The sequence below is a fragment of the Mus musculus genome, chromosome 8, assembly GCF_000001635.26.
Source record: "Mus musculus strain C57BL/6J chromosome 8, GRCm38.p6 C57BL/6J".
Lineage (NCBI taxonomy): Eukaryota > Metazoa > Chordata > Mammalia > Rodentia > Muridae > Mus > Mus musculus.
The window spans coordinates 91006224-91028676 of NC_000074.6; the positions used below are offsets into that span (position 1 = coordinate 91006224).

At 40.0% G+C, this 22453-nt stretch overlaps 1 protein-coding gene across 18 annotated transcripts in view; it reads left to right on the forward strand.

The window, feature by feature from the left end:
* The window catches only part of Chd9 (chromodomain helicase DNA binding protein 9), a 226215-nt gene that overhangs the window by 177922 nt on the left and 25840 nt on the right, over positions 1-22453 (forward strand). For all 18 annotated transcript variants that reach the window (XM_017312517.2, XM_017312519.2, XM_006530570.4 and 15 more), the window contains 11 exons: positions 308-487; positions 2497-2607; positions 4389-4585; positions 5033-5232; positions 8876-9035; positions 9612-9701; positions 15543-15646; positions 16592-16709; positions 17314-17371; positions 19157-19199; positions 20445-20664. In XM_017312517.2, coding sequence (XP_017168006.1) covers positions 308-487; positions 2497-2607; positions 4389-4585; positions 5033-5232; positions 8876-9035; positions 9612-9701; positions 15543-15646; positions 16592-16709; positions 17314-17371; positions 19157-19199; positions 20445-20664 — 1481 coding nt within the window. The remainder of the gene's footprint in view (positions 1-307; positions 488-2496; positions 2608-4388; positions 4586-5032; positions 5233-8875; positions 9036-9611; positions 9702-15542; positions 15647-16591; positions 16710-17313; positions 17372-19156; positions 19200-20444; positions 20665-22453) is intronic.

A 22453-nucleotide genomic window follows, 5' to 3' on the forward strand; every position in this document is an offset into this window, starting at 1 on the left:
TTTGCTATTGTTTGTGGTTTTTGCCTTAAATATTTTGCTTAATATAGAATCCTAGAACTATAATGGAGATTACTTGGCCATTAGGCATTAGTTTACTTGGAACCATTTTAGTTAAGTGGTAACCATATCCTTAAAACAAAAAAATAGTCAATACCTTCCAAATAATATTTTAGTTAATTTTTTTCTCACATGTGGCCCAAGCCCAAAATATGACACTGAATGTTTTTAGTATTATATAGGGGTAATTCCATATTTCATTTTGTGACCTTTAAAATACTATCAATTCTAAAATGACTTTTTTATTTAGATTCAGCAGCTTTCCAAAAAAGAAATAGAAGACCTGCTTCGAAGAGGGGCATATGGAGCCATTATGGAGGAGGAAGATGAAGGCTCTAAGTTCTGTGAGGAAGATATCGACCAGATTTTACTTCGTCGTACAAAAACTATCACAATTGAATCAGAAGGACGTGGGTCAACATTTGCTAAGGTAACAACACACAGTGAGGGTCTGCCAGAGGGTCCCTAGCACAGTGGTTCTTAACCTGTGGGTCACAACCCCCCACAGAGGTCACATATATCCTGTATATCAGATATGTACACTATAACTCATAACAGCAAAGTTAGAGTTCTGAAGTAACAATAAAATGATTTTATGGCTGGGTGTCAGCACATGAGGAACTGTATTAAAGGGTCACACATTAGTAAGGTTGCTTTAGAATAACAAAACTTATTGAATGCGTCTCTCTATATAGAAAGAGGATTTATTAGCATGACTTTCAGGCTGTGGTCGAGCTAATCCATTAATGGCTGCCTTTCAACAGAAGGTCTAAGAGTCCAGTAGTTATTCAGTGCATGAGGTGGGGTATCTCACCTGGTCCTCAGTATACACCAGAATCCCGAAGAAGTGGGCTCTAATGCCAGTGAAGGAATGGACTTGTAATGAAGGGTGAGAGCAAGCAAAGAGAGAGAGCTCCCTTTCCCTTTCCCTTTCCCTTTCCCTTTCCCTTTCCCTTTCCCTTTCCCTTTCCCTTTCCCTTTCCCTTTCCCTTTCCCTTTCCCTTTCCCTTTCCCTTTCCCTTTCCCTTTCCCTTTCCCTTTCCCTTTCCCTTTCCCTTTCCCTTTCCCTTTCCCTTTCCCTTTCCCTTCCCTCCCCTCTTCCAGAAAAATGTGTGGCCCAGATTGATCATCTAACTTAAAGATCCAGGTTAGAAGTGGGTGTCCCTACTGCAAATGATTAATAAAACAAACAAACAAACAAACAAACAAAACCCCCAGTTCCCCAGAGGTGTTCCCAGCCAGCCATTTGTGTTAACTCAGGATGCAGTCAAGGTGACACCAGAATAGAGGTCACAGGATCACGGTCCTCATGCATAACTGTGGCACTGGTGTTCACATCTTACTTTCCAAAAGTAATATAGCTTGTTTTTCATCTTAGAACATGCTAAATTAGCTGTCATAACCATGTGCAGGATTTTGTTTTATTTTGTTTTGTTCTAAGAGAGGCTGTCTTGTACCCAGAGCATGCTAGGCAAGCAACCCACTCATTGAGCCTCACATATATACATCCCCTCATATACATATTCACACCCACACACATGGTGTATTTGTAATTATGTAGAAAAAGTAATCATATTAACTTCAGTATAAGACAGTCCGATGCAATTGCTCAGTCGTTAAAGTGCCTGCTATGCAAGTGTGAGGACCCGAGTTCACATCTCCATTTTCTAGGTTACAAAAAGCAACAACAAAGCAGGGTAAAGTGACACACACTGTGACCAGTCAGTGACCTGTGAGTAAAAGGGCCCCCACATGCACACAACACACTCATGCACACACATGCATAACACACTACATACATGAAATAAGAAATATGTAATTTTAAATTTTAATTATTTATTTGCTAAAGGGGAGCACAAGTACTGTAGTGCTAGCCCATAAATTAAATTTTTCCATAATTTCTTTTCTTTCTCTTTTTTGCTGTTCCTTTTTGTTTGTTTCTTTGAGACAGGGTCTTTCTACACAACTCTGGCTGACCTGGAACTTACTAACTAGCTCAGGCTGACCTAAAACAGAGAAATCTGCCTGCCTCTGCCTTCTGAGTGCTGAGATTAAAGACATGAGACATCACACCAGGTTAATTCTACCATAATTTCTTAATGCTCCTGTAGTATTTTAGAAATTATGCCTTTGTCTCATGCAGTTTCCTGCTTTAAAAAAAAGATAATATCCTTGTTTATTGCAAGCTTTCAAGTTAACCCACAATAGTAACTTGCTTATTTTTGCTCCTAAACTCTAGCCCATGTTGGCATTAAAAACCTTTTGCCTTAACAAATGATGTTGTCTTTCAGGTCACTGTATTGGAGCACGGCTTAAGTACTTGTACATATGCCAGATTCAGATTCTGTGAACAGTAAATGAAAAGAGAGAATCGCTTATTTACAAATGTTTTACTTTTTCAATGTCTAAGTATTTTTACAACTTCTTTCTATATTTCAGGCAAGTTTTGTAGCATCTGGGAACCGGACAGATATTTCCTTAGATGATCCCAACTTCTGGCAAAAATGGGCTAAAAAAGCAGAACTAGATATAGACACCATCAGTGGCAGAGTAAGTATTTATGAAGGCGACATCAGGCTGGTTACTGTGTGTAGCAGATGTACATATGAGTTTGCATTTCTGTCATTTGGAAAGTCAACCAAACGTTAAAAGATGCTGAGAAAAATGCACCTTAAAATTATTCAAACACAAATCATTTAAAAAGAAAAAAAAGAAACATGGGGGAAATTTGACAATTCTTTCTTACAAATTTCAATTACTACATGTAGAAGATATGAGGGAAATGTAAAGTCACCCCTAATCCACGATGATAATAATTATAGCAGGTAAATCCTTTAAGGAATTTAAAAATTAATGGGTTGTTTAGAAAAAAAATGGGACCGGCGAAATGGCTCAGTGTTTGAGAACACTGGCTGCTCTCCCAAAGGTCCTGAGTTCAATTCCCAGTAAGCACATAGTGGTTCACAACCATCTACAATGGGATTAGACTCCTCCTCCTGGCATCATGCAGGTGTACATGCAGACATAGCACTCATATACATGATATATGTATATATAATCTTTATAAAACATACAATCTGGGTGTTTCTGTGTTCTCAGTATATGCCTTCTAAAGTACATTAATTAGACAAACAAAAATCTTAGCTTTATACCAGAGACACTTAAGATTACTTGTCTATAAGTACAGAGCACTGTGTATAAAATAGAATAATAGAATACACCAGGACCTGTCTTCTCTGACCCTGGCTTCCTCTGCTGCTGTGTATTATTTTCTGCCCTGGGGCTTTCCTAAGCATCTGATGTCATTCGGGGCCCCTTGTTTACTTGTAATGATATCTCCTACCTTGCAAATTCGAATTCTTTAAAAATTCTTTATACCTTAACTCCCAGCCAGCTTTTGTACTCTTCCTCCCTTGTTAAAACATTATATCCTGAGTAACGTTTATTTTTAACATGTTTGTCTGACTGCCAAACTTTGGATTCCTTTTAAACAGAAGCTATCTTAATGATCTTTGTTTCAATAGTACCCACAGTAGAGAAGCAGACACACGAGTTACAGAGAATGAGCTAAACTGAATTGGCCAGTGGGATCCAGACACTGCCTTGTCTTTACATATTAACATAATGATTTTGTACAGAACTAACTTAATGTTTCTAGACAGGAATTGATTTATAACATTTGACCAGCAATTCAGTTCCTGTGCATTTCATTGCTCTTTTGCCTTTAAAATAAACTTATGTCAAAAAGATTTCTTTAGCTTTATTTATTTTAAAGTTGAAAGCAACCCAAATTAAGTTATTAATCAGCTTTAGGTAAACAAATTGTAAAGTTGAAATTGAGTCTAAAATATATTATGGTTATTGTAAATGCACAGTAATGTTTATACTAATGACAGAAAATCCCAATTGTTTTTAGTCTATGAATTTAATGACATGAATTATACATGTATCATAACACTTTTAAAGAGAATATTTTGGGGGCTGGAGAGATGGCTGAGTGGTTAAGAGCACTGACTGATCTTCCAGAGGTCCTGAGTTCAATTTCCAGCAACCACATGGTGGCTCACAGCCATCTGTAATGGGATCTGATGCCCTCTTCTGGCGTGTCTCAAGAGAGAGACAGTATACACACATGGATAAAATAAATCCATAAGTTCTTTAAAGAAGAGAGTATTTTAAGTTGACTTGCTAGGGTAGCAGGTCTGATAGTCACTCAATTTTTCTTTCTAATACTATTATTGTTTCTGTAATTTAGGAGTTGAAGATTAAAAGGCTTATTGTAAATAAAATGGTGGAAGTACCTTTCTTAATTGTAAAATTAAACTTTACAGAACAGTTTAGTTATTGACACCCCAAGAATTCGGAAGCAAACCAGACCCTTTAGTGCCACAAAAGATGAATTGGCTGAATTATCTGAAGCTGAAAGTGAAGGAGAAGAAAAACCCAAACTCCGGAGACCCTGTGACCGGTCCGGTGGCTATGGAAGGACTGAATGCTTTAGAGTGGAGAAAAATCTACTGGTTTATGGGTAAAATGTTATACTCGGTGTTTGTCATAAAGGATTATATATAAGCTTAAATACTTTCATATACTATATATAAAGTTACTTATGTAATACTATTTATAAACTTAAATATTTTCAATATTATCAGAATCAACAAAATCTATTTTAAAGTATGCACAATTTCTGTGTTAGCATGTGTTATTTTTCTGTGGTTACAGTGTTTTGAGTGAACTGTTCACATCAAGCTCCTCACTCTTCCATGTGCATATTTCGTAATACAAAGCAGACAGTGTCACTGTCCCTGAGTCAGACATACTCTAAGTCACTAATGCATTCTGCTTTTGCTCTACACACAAGAGAAACCATTCGTAAAACTGTATAATGGCAGAATTCTTGTAGTTCATGGCCTTTATGCATGAGTTAGGAGTTTGCTCAGACTTGAGTAGTATCCTAACTGTCCCTTTTCACCAGGTGGGGCCGATGGCGAGAGATCCTGTCTCACGGGCGTTTTAAGCGGCAGCTGAATGAGCACGATGTGGAAGTCATTTGCCGGGCCCTCCTAGCCTATTGCCTCATTCACTATCGGGGCGATGAGAAAATTAAAGGCTTCATATGGGATCTTATCACCCCCACTGAAGACGGCCAGACTCGAGAGCTGCAGAATCACTTAGGTAAGTGTATTTGTTTCCTTTTAAAAAAAGATCTTGTATAAATAATACTGTATTCTCATGTAAAATTTTAAAGTGACACAGATAGTATTAATGAACGTAATGTTTACACTCAAAAATCGAACTTCAGTCTATGCCAGTATTGTGGACTTGGGTGGGTGGGTGGGTACACGCGCTTATATTACTGTTAAATTTGTGTCACTTTGCAAACTCTTGACCTCACAGTGTATCACTGTGAGTCCACGTAGCTGTGTCACATTTCTCAACCCTTTCTTAATATTCCATGATATGGGAGTTTGATAGTTTGACTTGTAGCTCCTTTAATGATAGGCATTTTATCTAGTTACAGTTTGACACAGTTGAAAACAAGCATCAGTTAAAAAACAAAAAAACAAAAACACCTCTGTACACTCCTTCTATTACCTGTGTGAAAACCTTTCTCCATTGATGGTATCTGCATCTTTAGTGCCTTAGACATGATCTTTGGGTCAATCATCCCGTCTCCTGGGATACTGTAAGCACAGAATTTTCGGACCTCGGATGTACTGAATCACAGTCTGCTTTATAGCAGAGTATGTGAAACAGCAATAATTAGTTCATTGTCCAAAGTGATTGGCTGAAATGCTTTCATTAGTATGTGCTAGTGTATTTCCTCACAACTTTGCCTACAGAATGTTCATTTCTATATATAATACATTTCTCACCATAAAACAATTGCACTTTCTATAAAAATGAAAAAAAATACTGTGCTTTCTTACCGGTCGACTATATACTTGTCCAATGTATGCGGTATGGAAAGACTACAAAAGCTCCTGGAGCCCCACAGCTTTACATTCCGGCTGGGTAGACAGACCTGGGGTATAGATGAATTAATTAAACCGCTACAGCTTGTAAGCAACATTGTGAAATGATGCTGGAGTCATTATACACTTCCAAGTTAGCACAGCACCAAGCATCTGTTTTGGATGAGGAGGTCAGTATAGGAGACAAATCAATTAATTTGAGGAACTAGCATTTAGGTAAAGGTGAAAAAAAGAATCACACAAATACGGTTTCACTCTTCTCGTAAAACCCACATACAACATAAAGAAGGAAATGTAAGGTGTTAGGCTTGATGGCTCTGTAGAGCAGACGACTTCACTTTTCAACGACTTAACTGTAGGACTGGGAGCGCTTGAGGAGCTTGTCCCTGGGTCTCCACTGGAGAGGGAGGACCCTGTGCATCTCCACTTTGAGCATGTTGCTGGTATCTAATGGGTAGATTCTAGGTATACAGAGACAGTTCCTGTCCATGAAGAACCATCTGTCCCCAAATATTAGTAGAGTTGACAAACAACCCAGTGTAACTAAAAGAGATGTGTCCTAGCAGTCTGCAAACCCACTGTAACTAAAAGAGATGTGTCCTAGCGGTCTGTTGCATTTGGGGGCCTTACTTTATTTCATAACTAAGACAACCTAGGGAAAATTACCTGTCTTTACTAGATGATTTTACATCAGAATGTGCACTATGAAGAAATTATTATTCCCTTTCCAGACATGTGTAGTGACTCCTTACCTTTTAGATAAAGGTAACTAATAGATTCATGAATTATATGATAGCTATTTTTGACTTATGTCAAAACAATATATGAGTAGTTGAAGAAAAGAATATAGGTGGAACCAACTGGCCATGCATTAATGGTTAAGAATAGCAGAACATGGGCTGGTGAGATGGCTCAGTGGGTAAGAGCACCCGACTGCTCTTCCGAAGGTCCAAAGTTCAAATCCCAGCAACCACATGGTGGCTTACAACCATCCGTAATGAGATCTGACTCCCTCTTCTGGAGTATCTGAGGATAGCTACAGTGTACTTCCATGTAATAAATAAATAAATAAATCTTAAAAAAAAAAAAGAATAGCAGAACATGGGAATCCATGCTAGCATGTCATCTACTTCTGTATATTCTCATAGTCCACACTCAAAATACAGGCATGGGCCATCAAAAAGTAGGGAGACTGAGAGGGGAAATAGCAGTAACATTTTGGAACATGGAAGCAAAGAGAGGTGCTGACAACTTTATTAACCTTGAAACAGTTAATTCTTAGCTTATTGGTTCTAAAAGCCAAAAACTGTTGCATTTCACACAAGAATTTGTGATACCAGGGGCCTCTAAAAACAGACATGAAAGGATTCAGATAGTGATTACAGCTGCTTAAAGGCACTCAGGTCCCCAATACCTTCAGTCTCTCACAGCCGGAGTTAGACTGACAGATCCTTTCCTCTGGAGACAGGAAAAGATCAATAGGTATGAGGTGTAACAATTGTAAATAAGTGTGTGCACCGGTCAGGGCAATTCTAGGGGGGAAAACTGAAGATTAGATGCAAAGCTAAATATACTGGCTGCAAAAATTCCCACAAATGAACATCTTTTGATCCTATACTCACAAGCTCTGCCCATTTCTTCAAAATGAAGTGCATAATTTTGAATGCTAAAAAGTAATTTTAAAAAATAAAAACGAGAAAACATTCTTGTAATTTACTCGTTCTATTAACCAATGAGGTAAAAAAAAAATCAGATGAAGTAGTCAAAGTTGTATCATTAGTAATTTTCAAGAATTAAGAGTGAAACAAGTCTGATGTCTTACAGATTAATAAATTTGAGCTCTTCTGGTCACACTGTAATTCACTACACTCTAGTTAGTTAAAGCCGCTGAACTAAAGACCCCTGAGTTAGCATGGATATCCTGCAGATTCTATGACCAAAGAGTGAAGTACAGGAAATAAGGTCTGGAAACAACTCAGACACAGAAACAGATGCCAAGTATTTTAAAAGCACATGTAGTGTAACACACAGGAGTGGTTTCTGAAGTAGAACGGAGAGGAGTGTTTGATCTCTCTCTCTTTCTTTCTTTCTTTCTTTCTTTCTTTCTTTCTTTCTTTCTTTCTTTCTTTCTTTCTTTCTTTCTTTCTTTCTTTCTTTCTTTCTTTCTTTCTTTCTTTCTTTCTTTCTTTCTTTCTTTGGAGATAGGGTTTCTCTGTGTAGCCCTGGCTGTCCTGGAACTCACTTTGTAGACCAGGCTGGCCTCAAACTCAGAAATCCTCCTGCCTCTGCCTCCCAAGTGCTGGGATTAAAGGCATGCACCACCACGCCTGGCTCTTGATTTGGTTTTGAGAGTTGTGGTTGATTTCGTTTTCTGGAAAGCTGATCAAGTGTGGCGCATGTGGTCAACCTGAACAGTGATGGTCTTTTATTCTTTGAAGAAATTCATATAAAACTCTCAAGGACATAAAGATGACCTTAGCTGTCTTAAGGCTAAACCATTCCCTGTTATTAATAAAGCAAATTCTGGAGAGCAAGAGAACAAATACATGTCTCATATCTAGTGAACCAACAGTAACGGAGGGGGTAGCTTACAGCATCAGAGGACACCAAAGTGAGTATTGTCTCTATTTGTGAAATTGACTTAATTTTTATAAAGCCATCTTGAATTGTGTTTGAGTTGTAATTGTCTTAGCACTATTACGGTTAATGTACTAAAGACCCCTGTGTTACCTACAGAGACTCCAGAAAGTCTCCAGCAACCTTCTGCATTCGAAACATCTTTCAAATAATAGCTTTTTATAACAAGGTATTTCTGATTTCAATTGTACTTTTCATCTTTACAGGCCTCTCCGCTCCTGTGCCCAGGGGCCGAAAGGGGAAGAAAGTAAAGACTCAGACAAGCTCCTTTGATATCCAGAAAGCAGAGTGGCTGCGGAAATATAACCCAGAGCAGCTCCTGCAAGACGAGGGCTACAAGAAACATGTAAAGCACCACTGCAACAAGTAGGTCGTGGGGGGCAGCTTTGAGACACTCATGTTCCTGCGTGTGCCGGTGCTAACCGAGTCTAGTGAGAGCACAGTCTAAGCTTTTACCTCCATGTGGTGTCTTCACGTAGTCATGAAATGTCTTATGTAGTTCTATCAGCAATAAAATTAATCTCCAGATAAACTTGTCCCTTCCTGGGCATTTAATAATGACCATTGTAAAGATCTTTTAGTATCTTCTGTGTAGCATCAGTGATGGCAGTCACTTGATCATACTTAATCATTATTATTAAAAGACTCTGTATGAGCAAGGGGTAGTGCACACACCTGTTCTCTGTCTGCTGGGGAAGGCAATGGCAGGAGACGTCACCCATGAGTTCATAGTTTCAGACCAGACAAAGCTGCATAGCAAATCCTCTCAAACAAGCAGACAGACAAAACACACCAGAAAGTTAACAAAAGTCTATAGATAATCCCCCACCTTGACTGGTTTTTCCCTTTAGTGACTTAACATCTTTGTGTCTCCTGTAGTTGGTTGGTTGGTTGATTTATTTATGTATTTGTTTGTTTGTTTACCTATCTATCTATTCATAGAGTCCTGCTTCGTGTAAGGATGCTGTACTATCTAAAGCAAGAAGTCATTGGAAATGAGAGTCAAAAAGTCTTTGATGGAGTTGATGCAAGGTAACTTAAATGTTTTAATAACACAGTAAAGTGACAGAAAATCACATAGTCAGTGGAGGACAGTCCCCTGGATTTAGGGGTCCATCCCTGGCCTCTCCTCTGTTACTCTCATCCTTGGTTCTCTTATAAAATGCAGCAGCAAATGTGGGAGTAATGATTTGAAGAATTGTATGTAGCCAGATGGAATTCAGGTAGAAACCCATGAAATTGACAGTTAATTCATCTCTTCAGAAAAGTCTGTGTTATTTTGTCTTCTTTGTGTTATTGGTTCAAACCCAGGGAGTGTGCTTGTGCCTGCCAGGTGCACTTTACCACCTGTCTACACCTCCAGTCAGGACCAATTTTGAATACTCTCAGGCATTGTGAAACACTGAAGATAAAGACAAAATGAATATTTATCCTTAAGTAGTTTGTGGCAGCAATGAATAGGAATGAGACTTTGCTTTGCTGCATGGATGAGATGCAAAGGAAGAGCCAGGAGGAAGCACTCTAGGCTCATCTTGCTTCTTAGCTCCAGGCAGTGTGTTTCAGTCTCGTCTCTGCAGTGTCTCTTCTACACTTGTACACACCTTGACCACTCACTTAGCCCCAGAGTCTCAGGAACTAAATGTAAGCCAGCCATCAAGTACACGTAACCTCAGCTTCCCACCACCAAGTAGAACCTGAACTTTCCTGTACTCATTCTCTTCTAATACGGCAGCCACGTGAAACCCAACAATACCCTGGGCTCCCAGGCTCTTGACCTGTGTCTGTGGTACAGACACACGTGCACTTGTAGGCCCGATCCACCCTGTCAACCCCATCAGTGTGACTTTTGATCACTACTCAGCCTTTCCAACTCAGTTGCAGCTTGGGAACTTGTCCTTAGAATTCTGACCTCATTTGGCATCTTTGCACCACTCAGTCACTAGACATTACCTTTTTGTGTCCCTCCTTTTTTCCCTTATTATTTAGTTTTATTCCCTAAGATACTAAATTCCTCAACCCCATTGCTTGCCTGTCTCACTGTTTAATGCACCTAGTATAACTTCAGGTTGGGTAAAGCTAAGTTATCTACCTACTTCCTGCCTTCCTCTAAGCACCTGAACATGGCTAGGAAAACACCCATAATGGGAAATGAATTCATTTCAAAGCCATGACTATTCAAAATTAAAAGGAACGAACAGACTGTTTAACCATGCTGGCTTGGAAACTTCTTTTCTTCCTTACCTGTTTCCTCAAAGCACCCTTTCAACTCACCAACAATGTGTAAAAATGACCTGTTTCATTGAAGAACACAACCAGTCAAGAGCAGCCTGCATCCATGCTACCTACCTGCCTCTCCTTCGCCAATTCACAGCCTTGGAGCCCTTCTCTACTGTTCATTTAAGAGCCTTACTTCTGAAGTAATCTTTCTTTCCTGGGCCCTTCTCTTCCTCCTTCCCCATCCTTCCTCCCTCTTGCGTACACACGTGTTCATATTACTTATGATAAAAGGAAAAGAACTTCCATAGTGTCTATCTCTGTTTTAATGCTTCCCTTCGCAACAGGCTCCTGGATTTTCTGTTTCTACTTCTTTGTTTGCACTTTTTTTATCATCAGCCCATTCTAACATGATTGCACAAAAGTATTTCTTAGCATACACAGTTACACAGTCAACCAACCTTCCTTCTTTCTTTCTTTCTTTCTTTCTTTCTTTCTTTCTTTCTTTCTTTCTTTCTTTCTTTCTTTCTTTCTTTCTTTCCTTTGTTCTTTCTCTCTTTGCTTCTTAAAATGTTGTCTTTCATAGGTATCCATGGTGCTTCCTCTACCCACCAATTCCTTGCATTCTCATAAGAATTCTCCAGCATTACTGAATCCCGCTCATGGCTGTGATTCTCGAGTCTTCTTCCTCCTCCATGAAAGAAGACTTAACTCCTCGAGCTCCATGAAAAATGGGCCAAGTGGGCACCTTCCTTCTCTTCTCTAAACCTCTAGTCTAGCTTCAGTTCTCTTTGTAAATTTCTGCTGAGACCTACTCATTGACTATTCTTGTCTCCACAATCTCTCTACACTCTGTTCTTCAATCAGCAGCTAGAGTGATTTTTTTTCCCAAAGCATTGTTACATCTCTTCAAAATGTCCCCCTAAAGCAGAATCCAGGCTCTAGAACCTAGGAGAGCCCACACCTCTCTTACTCCCTTCACTCTGCCCCTTACTCTGGTTCCAGCCACTCTGTTGTTTCTGTTCATCCAACAGGTCAAGCTCACACTGTGTTGTTCTGGTCCAAATATGCTTTGTCCAGATCTCCCAAAGAACTGTCCATGTAAGTGGCTCCAGAGTTTGCTTAGCAGTTCTGTACACTGTCTGCTCTTCCAGAAGACCCCAGGTTAGACTCTCAGCCTTGCAGAGCAGCTACAGCACTCCAACTCCAGTTCCAGGGGGTCTGACACCTTCTTCTGGCCACCAAGAGCACACAAATGGTACACAGACAAGCACGCAGGCACCGATACACATATAATGGAAATTACAAAAAGAGAGCTATCCATGTGTATATTTCAAAGTTGAGCAGAACTGCTGTCCTCTCGAGTAGGCCTTCCTGCCATGCCATCTAAAGTACATCCAATCATCTATTTTAATGTCTCTTAATTCCTTTGCTATTCAAAACTTTTTCTTTCATTGTAATTCACTTCTGTCTTATTGATCATTGTATTCTCATACATTATCATCTGTGGCTGGGACTATCGATTTCTATAGAGCCCTTGCCTATCACATAAGGACCTAGGCTCAATCCTGAGCATTCTCCTCCCCAAGTAGAATGGAGAATCTTAAACTGTTAAGTACTCAATAAATACTTGCTGACTAATTGCCTCTTTTCCTCTGGCTATGACTGACCTACTGACCTACTTTTGGTATCCTAGTCAATGTTCTGTTGATTATTCTTTTTCTTTTTTAAAAATAAATACATCTCTTTGGATTTTATTAAGTTTACATCTCCTCCACCTTAAACACAAATTTGTACACAAAATGCATCACGTTTGAACACAGTGTCTCTTCCACCATATTAATACTCCTTTTGATGTCATAGACTCACTTCTTTTATGTCAGGAACTTGAAGCCGCTGGCCATGTTACTTTCTCAGCCAGGAAGCAGAGAGTAGTAAACTCCTGTGCTCAACTCTATTTCTTCTCTAGAGCTTAGGGTCCAGGCATAGGGAATGGTGCCCCGCAGAGTGAGTAGCTTTTCCCCTCTGTTACGCTAATCCAAATAACCCCTAACCCAAATGACTCCTCAGGTCATTCTAGAGTCACCAATGCGATGTTTGAGAACAACTATCACACATCACTTACCACTTAGCTTTCATTATTTGGGGTTGTCATCTTGGTGGCTTAACGTTTTATATCTATTCTAATGTTTTCAGATCTCTATCTCAAGTCTGTACCTCTTACTTTAATTTTACCTTTTTATACTTGCCACGATTGGTTACTATGATTAGAACATTTTCTTTTTCTCCTTTCTCTGCTAACCCCTCCTTTCCTCAGCTCTATGGACTAAGCCTGTCTTTCTGTGTCTCCAAGTCTGTGCTGGGCCACATAGGGCCACATATCCAATACTGCATCATGCTATTGGTCAGGAATTCCTGCAGGTGCCTCTTTACAAAGTCAAGGGCATCCGTTTAAATTCATTGCAGTTATTGGTACTAAGCATATTTTGAATGGAAGATTTAACCTAGGAAGTCTTAAAGGGCCTTAGGCAGGAAATACCACATCATTTTCAAGGCAGAAATCAATCACTTGGGAGGCTGAACCAGAGTGAACAAAAGTTTCCTGTCTGCCTGATCTGCATAGTGAATTCTAATCAGCCTTGCCTCCATAGCATAGCACAGCCTTCAAAAACCAAACAAAACACAATAAAGAACCAGAAAAACCCAGCAACACATGTGAGTCTGTCTTGTATCCCTTTTGCTAACAGTTTACAAACACCTCATGTTCCTGTGGCACTCGGTTTGAACTACCAACTGTATGTATACTGACTGATGCTTTCACAAGCAGGAGCATGGGCAAAGCTTTTCATCACAAAGAGCCAGGCTTAAAGCGCCACCTGGTGGTGGACAAGGGACATTGTTTGATCCCATTTCTCCTCCTTTTGAGTTAGAAACTCCATCAAAAAATAAGTATTTTGGGCTGGAGAGATGTCTCAACAGTTAAGAGCACTGACTGCTCTTCTAAAGGTCCTGGATTCAATTCCCAGCAACCACATGGTAGCTTACAGCTATCTGTAATGGGATCCAGTGTCCTCTTCTGGTGTGTCTGAAGACAGCTACAGTGTACTCATATACATAAAATAAATAAATCTTTAAAAAATATAAATAAATAAATATTTTCTTTAGCTAAGTTTCTTTATCTTTTTTTCAACTTTTGAAAAGTGCAGAAAAATCATTCTATTTCTCTACTCAGTCGAAACATTTTCAGTTTTGGTTTGTTTCATAGCGGAGATACAATGAAGTACCTGCTTAAGGTGCTAACAGATTATCAGTGTCGCATCCCCCGAGTTCTTTCTCCCCATGGGCTAAGCCCTTCTGAAGACAACTGCGAACCACAGAGCTGAGCCACTCATCATCCTTTATCTCCTCGGGAAACTCTTTGTATGTGCCTTCTCTCTCACAGCTGTTGCTGGTCACATGAAGGGGTCTTTGTCGGCTCCAGGAGCACATTTGTCAGCTTGTTTTTATATGACAGCCAAATTATTAAAGAACTTTTGGCATAGAACTTAATTATTACCAGGAAACTTAACAGTTAAGATCTAAATTAATTGCTAATTAATTTAGGAAATGATAGTGATCAGACAGAGATAGTATTACTTTGTATTAGATTAGTTTTCTGACTCCTTAAAAATTAATAGTGTCATGAAATCAAATAGTAAAATTCTTAGTCTATTTTGTTTTCTGTAGTGTAGTCCACTCAGTTTCTACCCTTTGACTACTGAATATCAGGAAACATGGACACATACAGGACACACACACGCTAGCTATTAAACATTAGGAATGTATCTTTTATCCTATACTTGTTCTAAATTACCATCAAAGAAATAAACAGGCCTACAGGTGATGTCACCTGCATCATTTGGAGAACGTTTCAGGGAGAATGGTATCATGGGGTGGGAGGGAGTAGACGAGTTATTGCCAGCTCGCTGTTATAAAAACAGACAAACTGCCAGGTGATGGTGGCGCACACGTTTAATCCCAGCACTTGAGAGGCAGAGGCAGGTGGATTTCTGAGTTCAAGGCCAGACTGGTCTACAGAGTGAGTTCCAGGACAGCCAGGGCTACACAGAGAAACCCTGTCTCGGGGAAAAAAAAAAAGACAAACTGACAAGGCATTATGGGTTTTTGTCAGAGTCTGTAATAATCTGAACACTGTCATTTTTTACTGAATAGTATGAATATATATAAATTAATATATATTTACATATTAATACTAAAGTAGTGCTTTGTATGATTTAATTAAATTATGAATTAAAACCCTACATTTTTAAGTGTGATCTTAACAAAGCTGATCTGAGATGAGCCATAGCGTTCTTTTGCACAAAGCACTTCCTTTGACCTCTCAGAACCTGGTGTTCTCAGCTGAAGATTTGTCTTACAATGCTATTTACTGCTATATTAACCCAGTGAGGTGCTCTGTGTGTGTGTGTGGGGGGGGGGCGACAGTGCCGAGAAGACTGCCTTAGGAGAACCAGACAGTAGCCCTTGCTGAGACGCATTGGCTTTGCTGAACATAATGTTAGTTCATTCTGTGAGATCTTTGTTGCTGTTAACACCACTTATACCTCTTGCCTCCTTTATACACATTTATAAAATTCATAATGTTGTGCTGTTTTTAAGTGACATTGATGTGTGGGTGCCAGAGCCAGACCATTCCGAGGTTCCTGCTGCGTGGTGGGACTTTGATGCTGATAAGTCTCTTCTTATTGGGGTTTTTAAGCACGGTAAGTAAGGAGTGAGGGGGAGAGCTCTTTCTGTGGATAATGGAATTCCCAGGTTTTTAGTTTATTGGTTTTCACTTACAGTTTTACTACACACACACACACACACACACACACACACACACACACACACACACACACGTGTAATCATTAAACCATAGATTGTCAAACTAAAATCAAATCCTCATGAGATGGTGGTATATGTGACTTGCCCTCTGGGCTTTCAGTGTTACACAGATTTCTCTCTTAGAAGAGTTGCATCGATTCTGTGTGTGATCAGTTTATTCTTTTTGATTGATAAGGTGTATTTATTGTTATTTTATACATTCAAATGCTTTTTCTCCGTGTGTGTGTATGCTCTGCATGCATTCCTGATACACTAAGATGCCAGAGGATAGCACCAGATGACCTTGAACCTGAGTTAGGATGGCTGGGAGCCACTCTGTGGGTGATGGGAACCAAACCTAGGTCTTCAGCAAGGTCAGCGGTGCTCTCAGTTGTTGAACCATCTCCAGCTCTGGTTTCATTGTTGTTGCTGTGGCATTTTTTTTTAAGATTTGATTTTTTAATGATGTGTGTTCACATGCGTCCAATGCACAAGTCATTAAAAAGAGAATGTTGGATCACCTGGAGCTGAAATTAAAGGCTGTGGTTAGCAGCGTAACATGGGTCCTGGGAACTGAACCTGGGTCTTTTACATGCGCAGGAACTCTCTGAACCACTGGGCCCTCCCTCTATTTTTCTTTGTAACAGATACATTAAAAAATTTGTGATATTGTTTGACCGTGTAATATTTAGTGACTATTTCAAGACAGCATATTTAGCATGTATTACTTAAATATAATGTTCCTTTAATCCCAGAATATCAGTATTGTGCATATAAGGAACCCTTGTGTTTTCACAACTTTTTTCTGTCCTCTGAATCATTATAACTGGCGGTCCTTCCAGGTTATGAAAAGTACAACACGATCAGAGCAGACCCAGCTTTGTGCTTCTTGGAAAGAGTGGGCAAGCCTGACGACAAGGCTGTCGCTGCTGAGCAGAGAGCCAATGACTACATGGATGGGTATGTGTGGGTCACACTTGGCTCCATGGGCTTGCTTTCCCTGTCTGTGGGGTTCATCTTTGTCTTTAGATTTGTTTACTGTTTGTTTTATGCAATTTTCCTGCATGTATGTATAGATAACATTTGCATGCCTAGTGCTCCTAAAGTCAGAAAAGGGCTTTGGATCTCCTGGGACTGGAGTTATAGAGAGTTGAGAACCAGTTTTGTGGGTGTCACGAATCAAACCTGGGTTCCCTACAAGAGCAGCAAGTGCTCTAATCCACTAAACTTACTTTACAACTCAAGGTTTATCTGTGTTGGGGGGGGATGGGGGGTGTTAGCAAGACCACGTGCATTGAGTGCATAGGACGACTGCAGGTGTTATTTTCAGCTCTTGCCAACCTTTTTTTTTTGGGAGAGAGAGGCCTTTTTTCAGGGAGTGGGCAAATCTGGTAAATGAACAAGCTCCAGGAACCCCCCATCTGTACCTTCCTACCATTGGGCTCATAAGTGTGTACCAAATCGCACTACTTTTTCTGCAGTGCTGAGAATCAAATTGACCTCTAAGACAAGCCGAGAAATCATCAGTCTATTACAATAATGAGAACATGTGTTATTCTAACAGGGATGTGGAAGATCCAGAATACAAGCCTGCCCCAGCCATCTTTAAAGATGATATTGAGGTATGTTTTGGATCACATTTTTTAAACTTCATTATTAGGTATTCCTTATAAGTAAGTGATCAATTTAAATTGATGAACATCACGAATAATCATTTAGGATTGCCCGACATCCACTGCTAGATTAAAACTGGCTTGGACATGGAATGCAGTTTGCCTATATTTCATACTTCTTAGAACCAAGAAGTATAGCATCTTGGGACAAAACTTGAAAACCAAGTAAAAGCAGATACTCAGGTAAACACAAAAACATCGAAACTATACCTCCATTGAGAAGGACTGCATGAAAGGAAAGCATCTAGCAAGATCCTAAAATGCCATCGTAATTTAAAGAAAGCAAGACAGTGTGGAGAGTCACTGCTACAATCGTGGGGTTTCAGGAATGAGAGCTCAGCTTAGAGTGCAAGGAACGAGGAGACATCAGATAAACTGAGATGGCTCAGCCTGGGAGTATGCTCGCTGCCAACTCTAAAGACGAAACCTCAATGGTGGTAAAAGAACAAACTTGAGGGAAGTGTTCCTGTGGCATACCCATATACACCGTGGCTGGCATGCACACATGCATGCATATATTGATGAATAAAAATAATGCATAAATAAATGTAAAAAAAATTAAGGGAGAGGTAATCTAACATTCCCTGTACTCAGAGCCCCCAAGTAGGGTTCTCCTCCTGGTATGGTCTAAACTCCAGACTATAGTGGGAGTACACGGCCAGTGTGTGCCCACACAGGAGTGCCTTCCTAGAGACCTTGCTGCACGTGGCTGGAAGTGTGATGTACAGTTGCCACGGACACTTTCCCCGGAAAAGTCTTCCTGTAGGGATTCTTCAGGAAAGCACTCAGGCAGAAACTGGTCAGAAGAACGGTTATGTAGCAGGAGCTGGGCTTTGGACAGGACCGTGCTGAGAGCTGAGCAGTAGAGGACTTCCCAGCAGTAGGAAGTAAAAGTTTTCCCTTCCCTTCTATGGCATCTGTCTAGTTTCTTCTCCTGACAACCCTTACATCATAATGACTGTCAAAGGAAAACTAAAACTTGAGAAGTGGGATAGCATGACAGCACCTGCCATCTGCCTGGCAGACGTTCCAAAGGAACGAATGGCTGTCATACAGAAAGGACACTATTTGAATGAGGTATCAGTTGAAAAGCCATGAATCCTCAGTATTAGTAAAATGAAGTCCACAACTGGATACAACTGTAGATGCTCCAAAGGCAACCATAGCGAGGCTCCCCGGCAGGTTCCCAGCTGTGACACTTTCCATGGCCGTAAGAACATGGTTCTTGGAATACACTGCAGCAGTCTAAATGAAGGGCAGCGCTGGGATGCCCAGCTGCACTGCTCTGTTGTTAGGTAAAAGGCTCAATCCACACACACAGTCCGAGCTGAAGAAGAGATGTACCGTTTGGCACATAGGAATAAGTGTACATCTTTTAAGTGATGCACAGAACGTGAAAAGCAGCTCAACAGAGAAACATAAGGCAGCTCAGGGCTAAAGAGGATCAAGGAGGGCAACTAGTGACTGATTCAAGCCATCAGAGGCAATAGGGAGAGATGGTCATTGTGAATTGTGAGAACTGAGCCAAAAACTTGTGTTTTGCTTTTGCTACATGGATCGGTACAAAATCTTAGTTGAGTAAGTTCCTGGGTTAATTCATAGGTCAGGTTTGGTTTTGTTTTTTTTTAAGGTGTTGAGAGTCTCTTATAAAGAAGTTTTGTTCGTTTCTTTCTTTCTTTCTTTTTTTTTAATTTTAATTCAGTTACTTTGTAACAAATGTCTGTCTCTTTAAAGGATGACGTTTCCTCACCTGGCGACCTGGTCATAGCTGATGGAGGTAGGCTGCACTTCTTCACTTAGCAGCGCTGGGAATTCATTTCCTCAGGAAGGGGAGATGCACAAGGCACACTGTTGCCTCTCTAATCTGCACGAGTGCTATGGGACTGCTGTGCTTGTGGTAGAAACTGTGTACTGAGAATGTGACAGTACTGTTAGGCTTTGCAAAGCCTTGACTCGGAACTTACAGACTAGACACTTTGACTATGGCTTGGTTAAATCATTAGATATTAGTGTAATAATGATGCATTTAATTTCTTATTATGTCCATATGTGCATCAGGGAACAGCCTTTTACTCTCTACAAAACAAGCTGAGAAAGTTCTGCTATTACTGTTATTTTGGTTTTGTGGGATTTTGCTGGAATTTTTTTAAGTAATTGTTTGTGGTTTTACACAGGGTCTCCTGTTACCAGGCTGACCTTAAGCTTACGACATAGCTAAAGATGACACTGAGTGTCTGATCTTCCCAAGTGCTAGGGTAGCGGCATAGCTCATCTTTGCCAGTCTCACACACTGCTGGTGATAACAGACCCAGGACTTCATGCTTGCTAGGCAGACACTCTTCAACTGAGCTACATCCCCAGTCTTCACAGTGGGTTTTTTAAATATATATCTAAATACACAATTTTCTGCCTAATGGCTTTAAAACTGCTTTGATTGTAAATTAATATAAAGTCAATAAATAATTTTATATTTCCTAGGTTTACAGTATGAAGCATCCCGTTGATTTTTGTTTGGCTTTTAATGTATTCGTGTCATTGAATAATTGCAAAGCAGCATGATATATTAGACCTGGAATTCCAAGAGTTGTATTTTCTGTGCAAGAAAAATTCCATTCAAATAGCTAACATCCTGACTCCACTTCCACCATACTCCTCTTACTTTGAGTAACTCTTCTATTGTAATGCTTTTTAAAGATATAAACTTATTTTTTCTTATGAGATAAGGTCTCACTCACTATGTAGCCCTGGTTGCCCTGGAACTCACTATATAGACCAAATTGGCCTTAAACTCAGAGATCTGGCTGTCTCTCTGTGCAGAGTGCTGGGATTAAAGTGTGTGCTACCACACCCAGTGGCTTTATTTGGGGGGGGGGAGGGGGGATGAAGAAAGACTTGGTTGTTTACTTCCTATAATCAGATTGAAAGAAAAAAAGCAAATACAAAGTTTTGTCTTTTGTGAGTGTCGTACAATATCTGCTTAGGTTTTTGTCATTGTTATTAATATAAGTTTTCTTAAATACAGAGGGTCAATTGATGGAAGGGGATAAAGTGTATTGGCCTACCCCGTCAGCTCTGACCACACGGCTAAGACGTCTCATCACTGCATATCAGCGAACTAATAAAAACAGACACATCCAGCAAATGCAACCCACCTTCTCATTGCCTGCCAATGCCATGCAGCCTCTTTACGAAGAAGCTACCCTGAATCCTAAAATGGCAGCCAAGATCGAAAGACAGCAGAGGTAAGACCATAGCAGTTTTTGTTGTTGTTGTTGGGTTTTTGTTTGTTTGTTTGTTTGTTTGTTTGTTTTTTGGCTTTTTCGAGACAGGGTTTCTCTGTGTAGCCCTGGCTGTCCTGGAACTCACTTTGTAGACCAGGCTGGCCTCAAACTCAGAAATCCGCCTGCCTCTGCCTCCTGAGTGCTGGGATTAAAGGCATGAGCCACCACGCCCGGCACCATAGTAGTTTTAATATACAGTATCTGTGGACGTGTGTTCACTCAGACGATTATGAAATTCTTAGATTATCATCCTGATTGGCCAGAACAAAAGGCTCACGTACATATATGTATATACTCATTCACTTACAGAAGCAGAATTATGAAAAAACTAGGAAAGATTATTGTCTTATGTTTACAATTCATATTTCATTGATGTTTTTACTAACATTGAAATATTTAATAAAGGCATAGATAACATCTCTTTATACAATTTTAAATTATCAATAGATCCAAAGCTGAAATTTGATAGAGCCTTGCCTATCTCATTTCACAGTAAAACATTGCTAACATTTAAGAATGAATGGAAAGCAAACTCACTTCTTTATAAAAGGGTGAATTGTTGGAACTGCTGTTGTTGAAGGGAAAATGAGAGACGTTAAGACAGGGGAGCCAGGCACTCTGGAGTCTGAGGCAGGTGGATCTCTGTGAGTTCGAGGCCAGTCTGGTCTAAAAGGGAGTTAGTTGCCAGAGAGTCAGGACTGTGTCGAGAGAGACACCCTGTCTTAAAACAGGACAAAGCAAGACAGGGAGGTTTCTCAACCACAGAAGTTCCAACTTCTTTCCTTAACGTGTCTTTCCAAGGTTTAATCATGCATGTTTTTCTGTGTGCGTGTTTTACCTACATGTGTGTATACGTATGTTCCTGATGCCTCGGGAGGTCAGAGGGAAAGCACTTTACACACTGAGGTATTAATAGTGTCTAAGCGTCTATTGCACAGAAACTCTGAACTTTACAGAGCTGCTCCCTTGTCAGGAGACACTAAGCTGATTCCCTTTCACTCTGGTGTACAGCACCTAAGGGGTTTTTAGTTGTTATTTATATTTGCACAGACAAATGTATCCTACAAAGTAAACAGTGATTAAAGTGTAAGACTTCTCTTTGTACTGGGTGTAGTGTGCTCCATTGGTTGCCAGGATATATAATAAACTGTCGATGAGTTAGGTATAGAGGTTGCTGATTTCTTAAAGTCTCTTCTTAATCAGTTACAAAATGTCATCCCGCCACCTTCCTGTGGTCAAAATTCTCACAGAACCAGCGTAGACTAAAGGGAAGAGAAGCAGATTTCATCTCCACTGGTAATGAATTATAGACACTGCTAATGTCCTCTGTGCCCACCCTTTAGTCTGTTAGATGTGGATTAATTTTCATGAAATAGTAGGGTTTTTATGACATTTGATTGCTCATTGTTTTGCATAGGTAGAGAATGTTATGTCCTGAAGTCTGAGCTCAAAGATTCTTACAGTTAGGTTGGGGTTTTTAAAGATTTGGGGTTTTTTGTTTTTGTTTTTGTTTTTTTAAATTTGCTTCCTATTACTATTACCTTGTGGGCCTGTCCAGGGGAATGAAGGTGCCTGAAGAGGCAAGGCCTGTTGGATCCCCTTGGACCAGGAGTAAAGGCACTTGGGAGCCACCTAATATGGTTGTTGCAAGTCAAAGTTGGGCCCTCTGGAAATGCACGTGTTATTAACCACTAAACCATCTTTCTAGCCCTTATTATTATTTTTTGTGTATTGCATGTGTGTCTGAGCA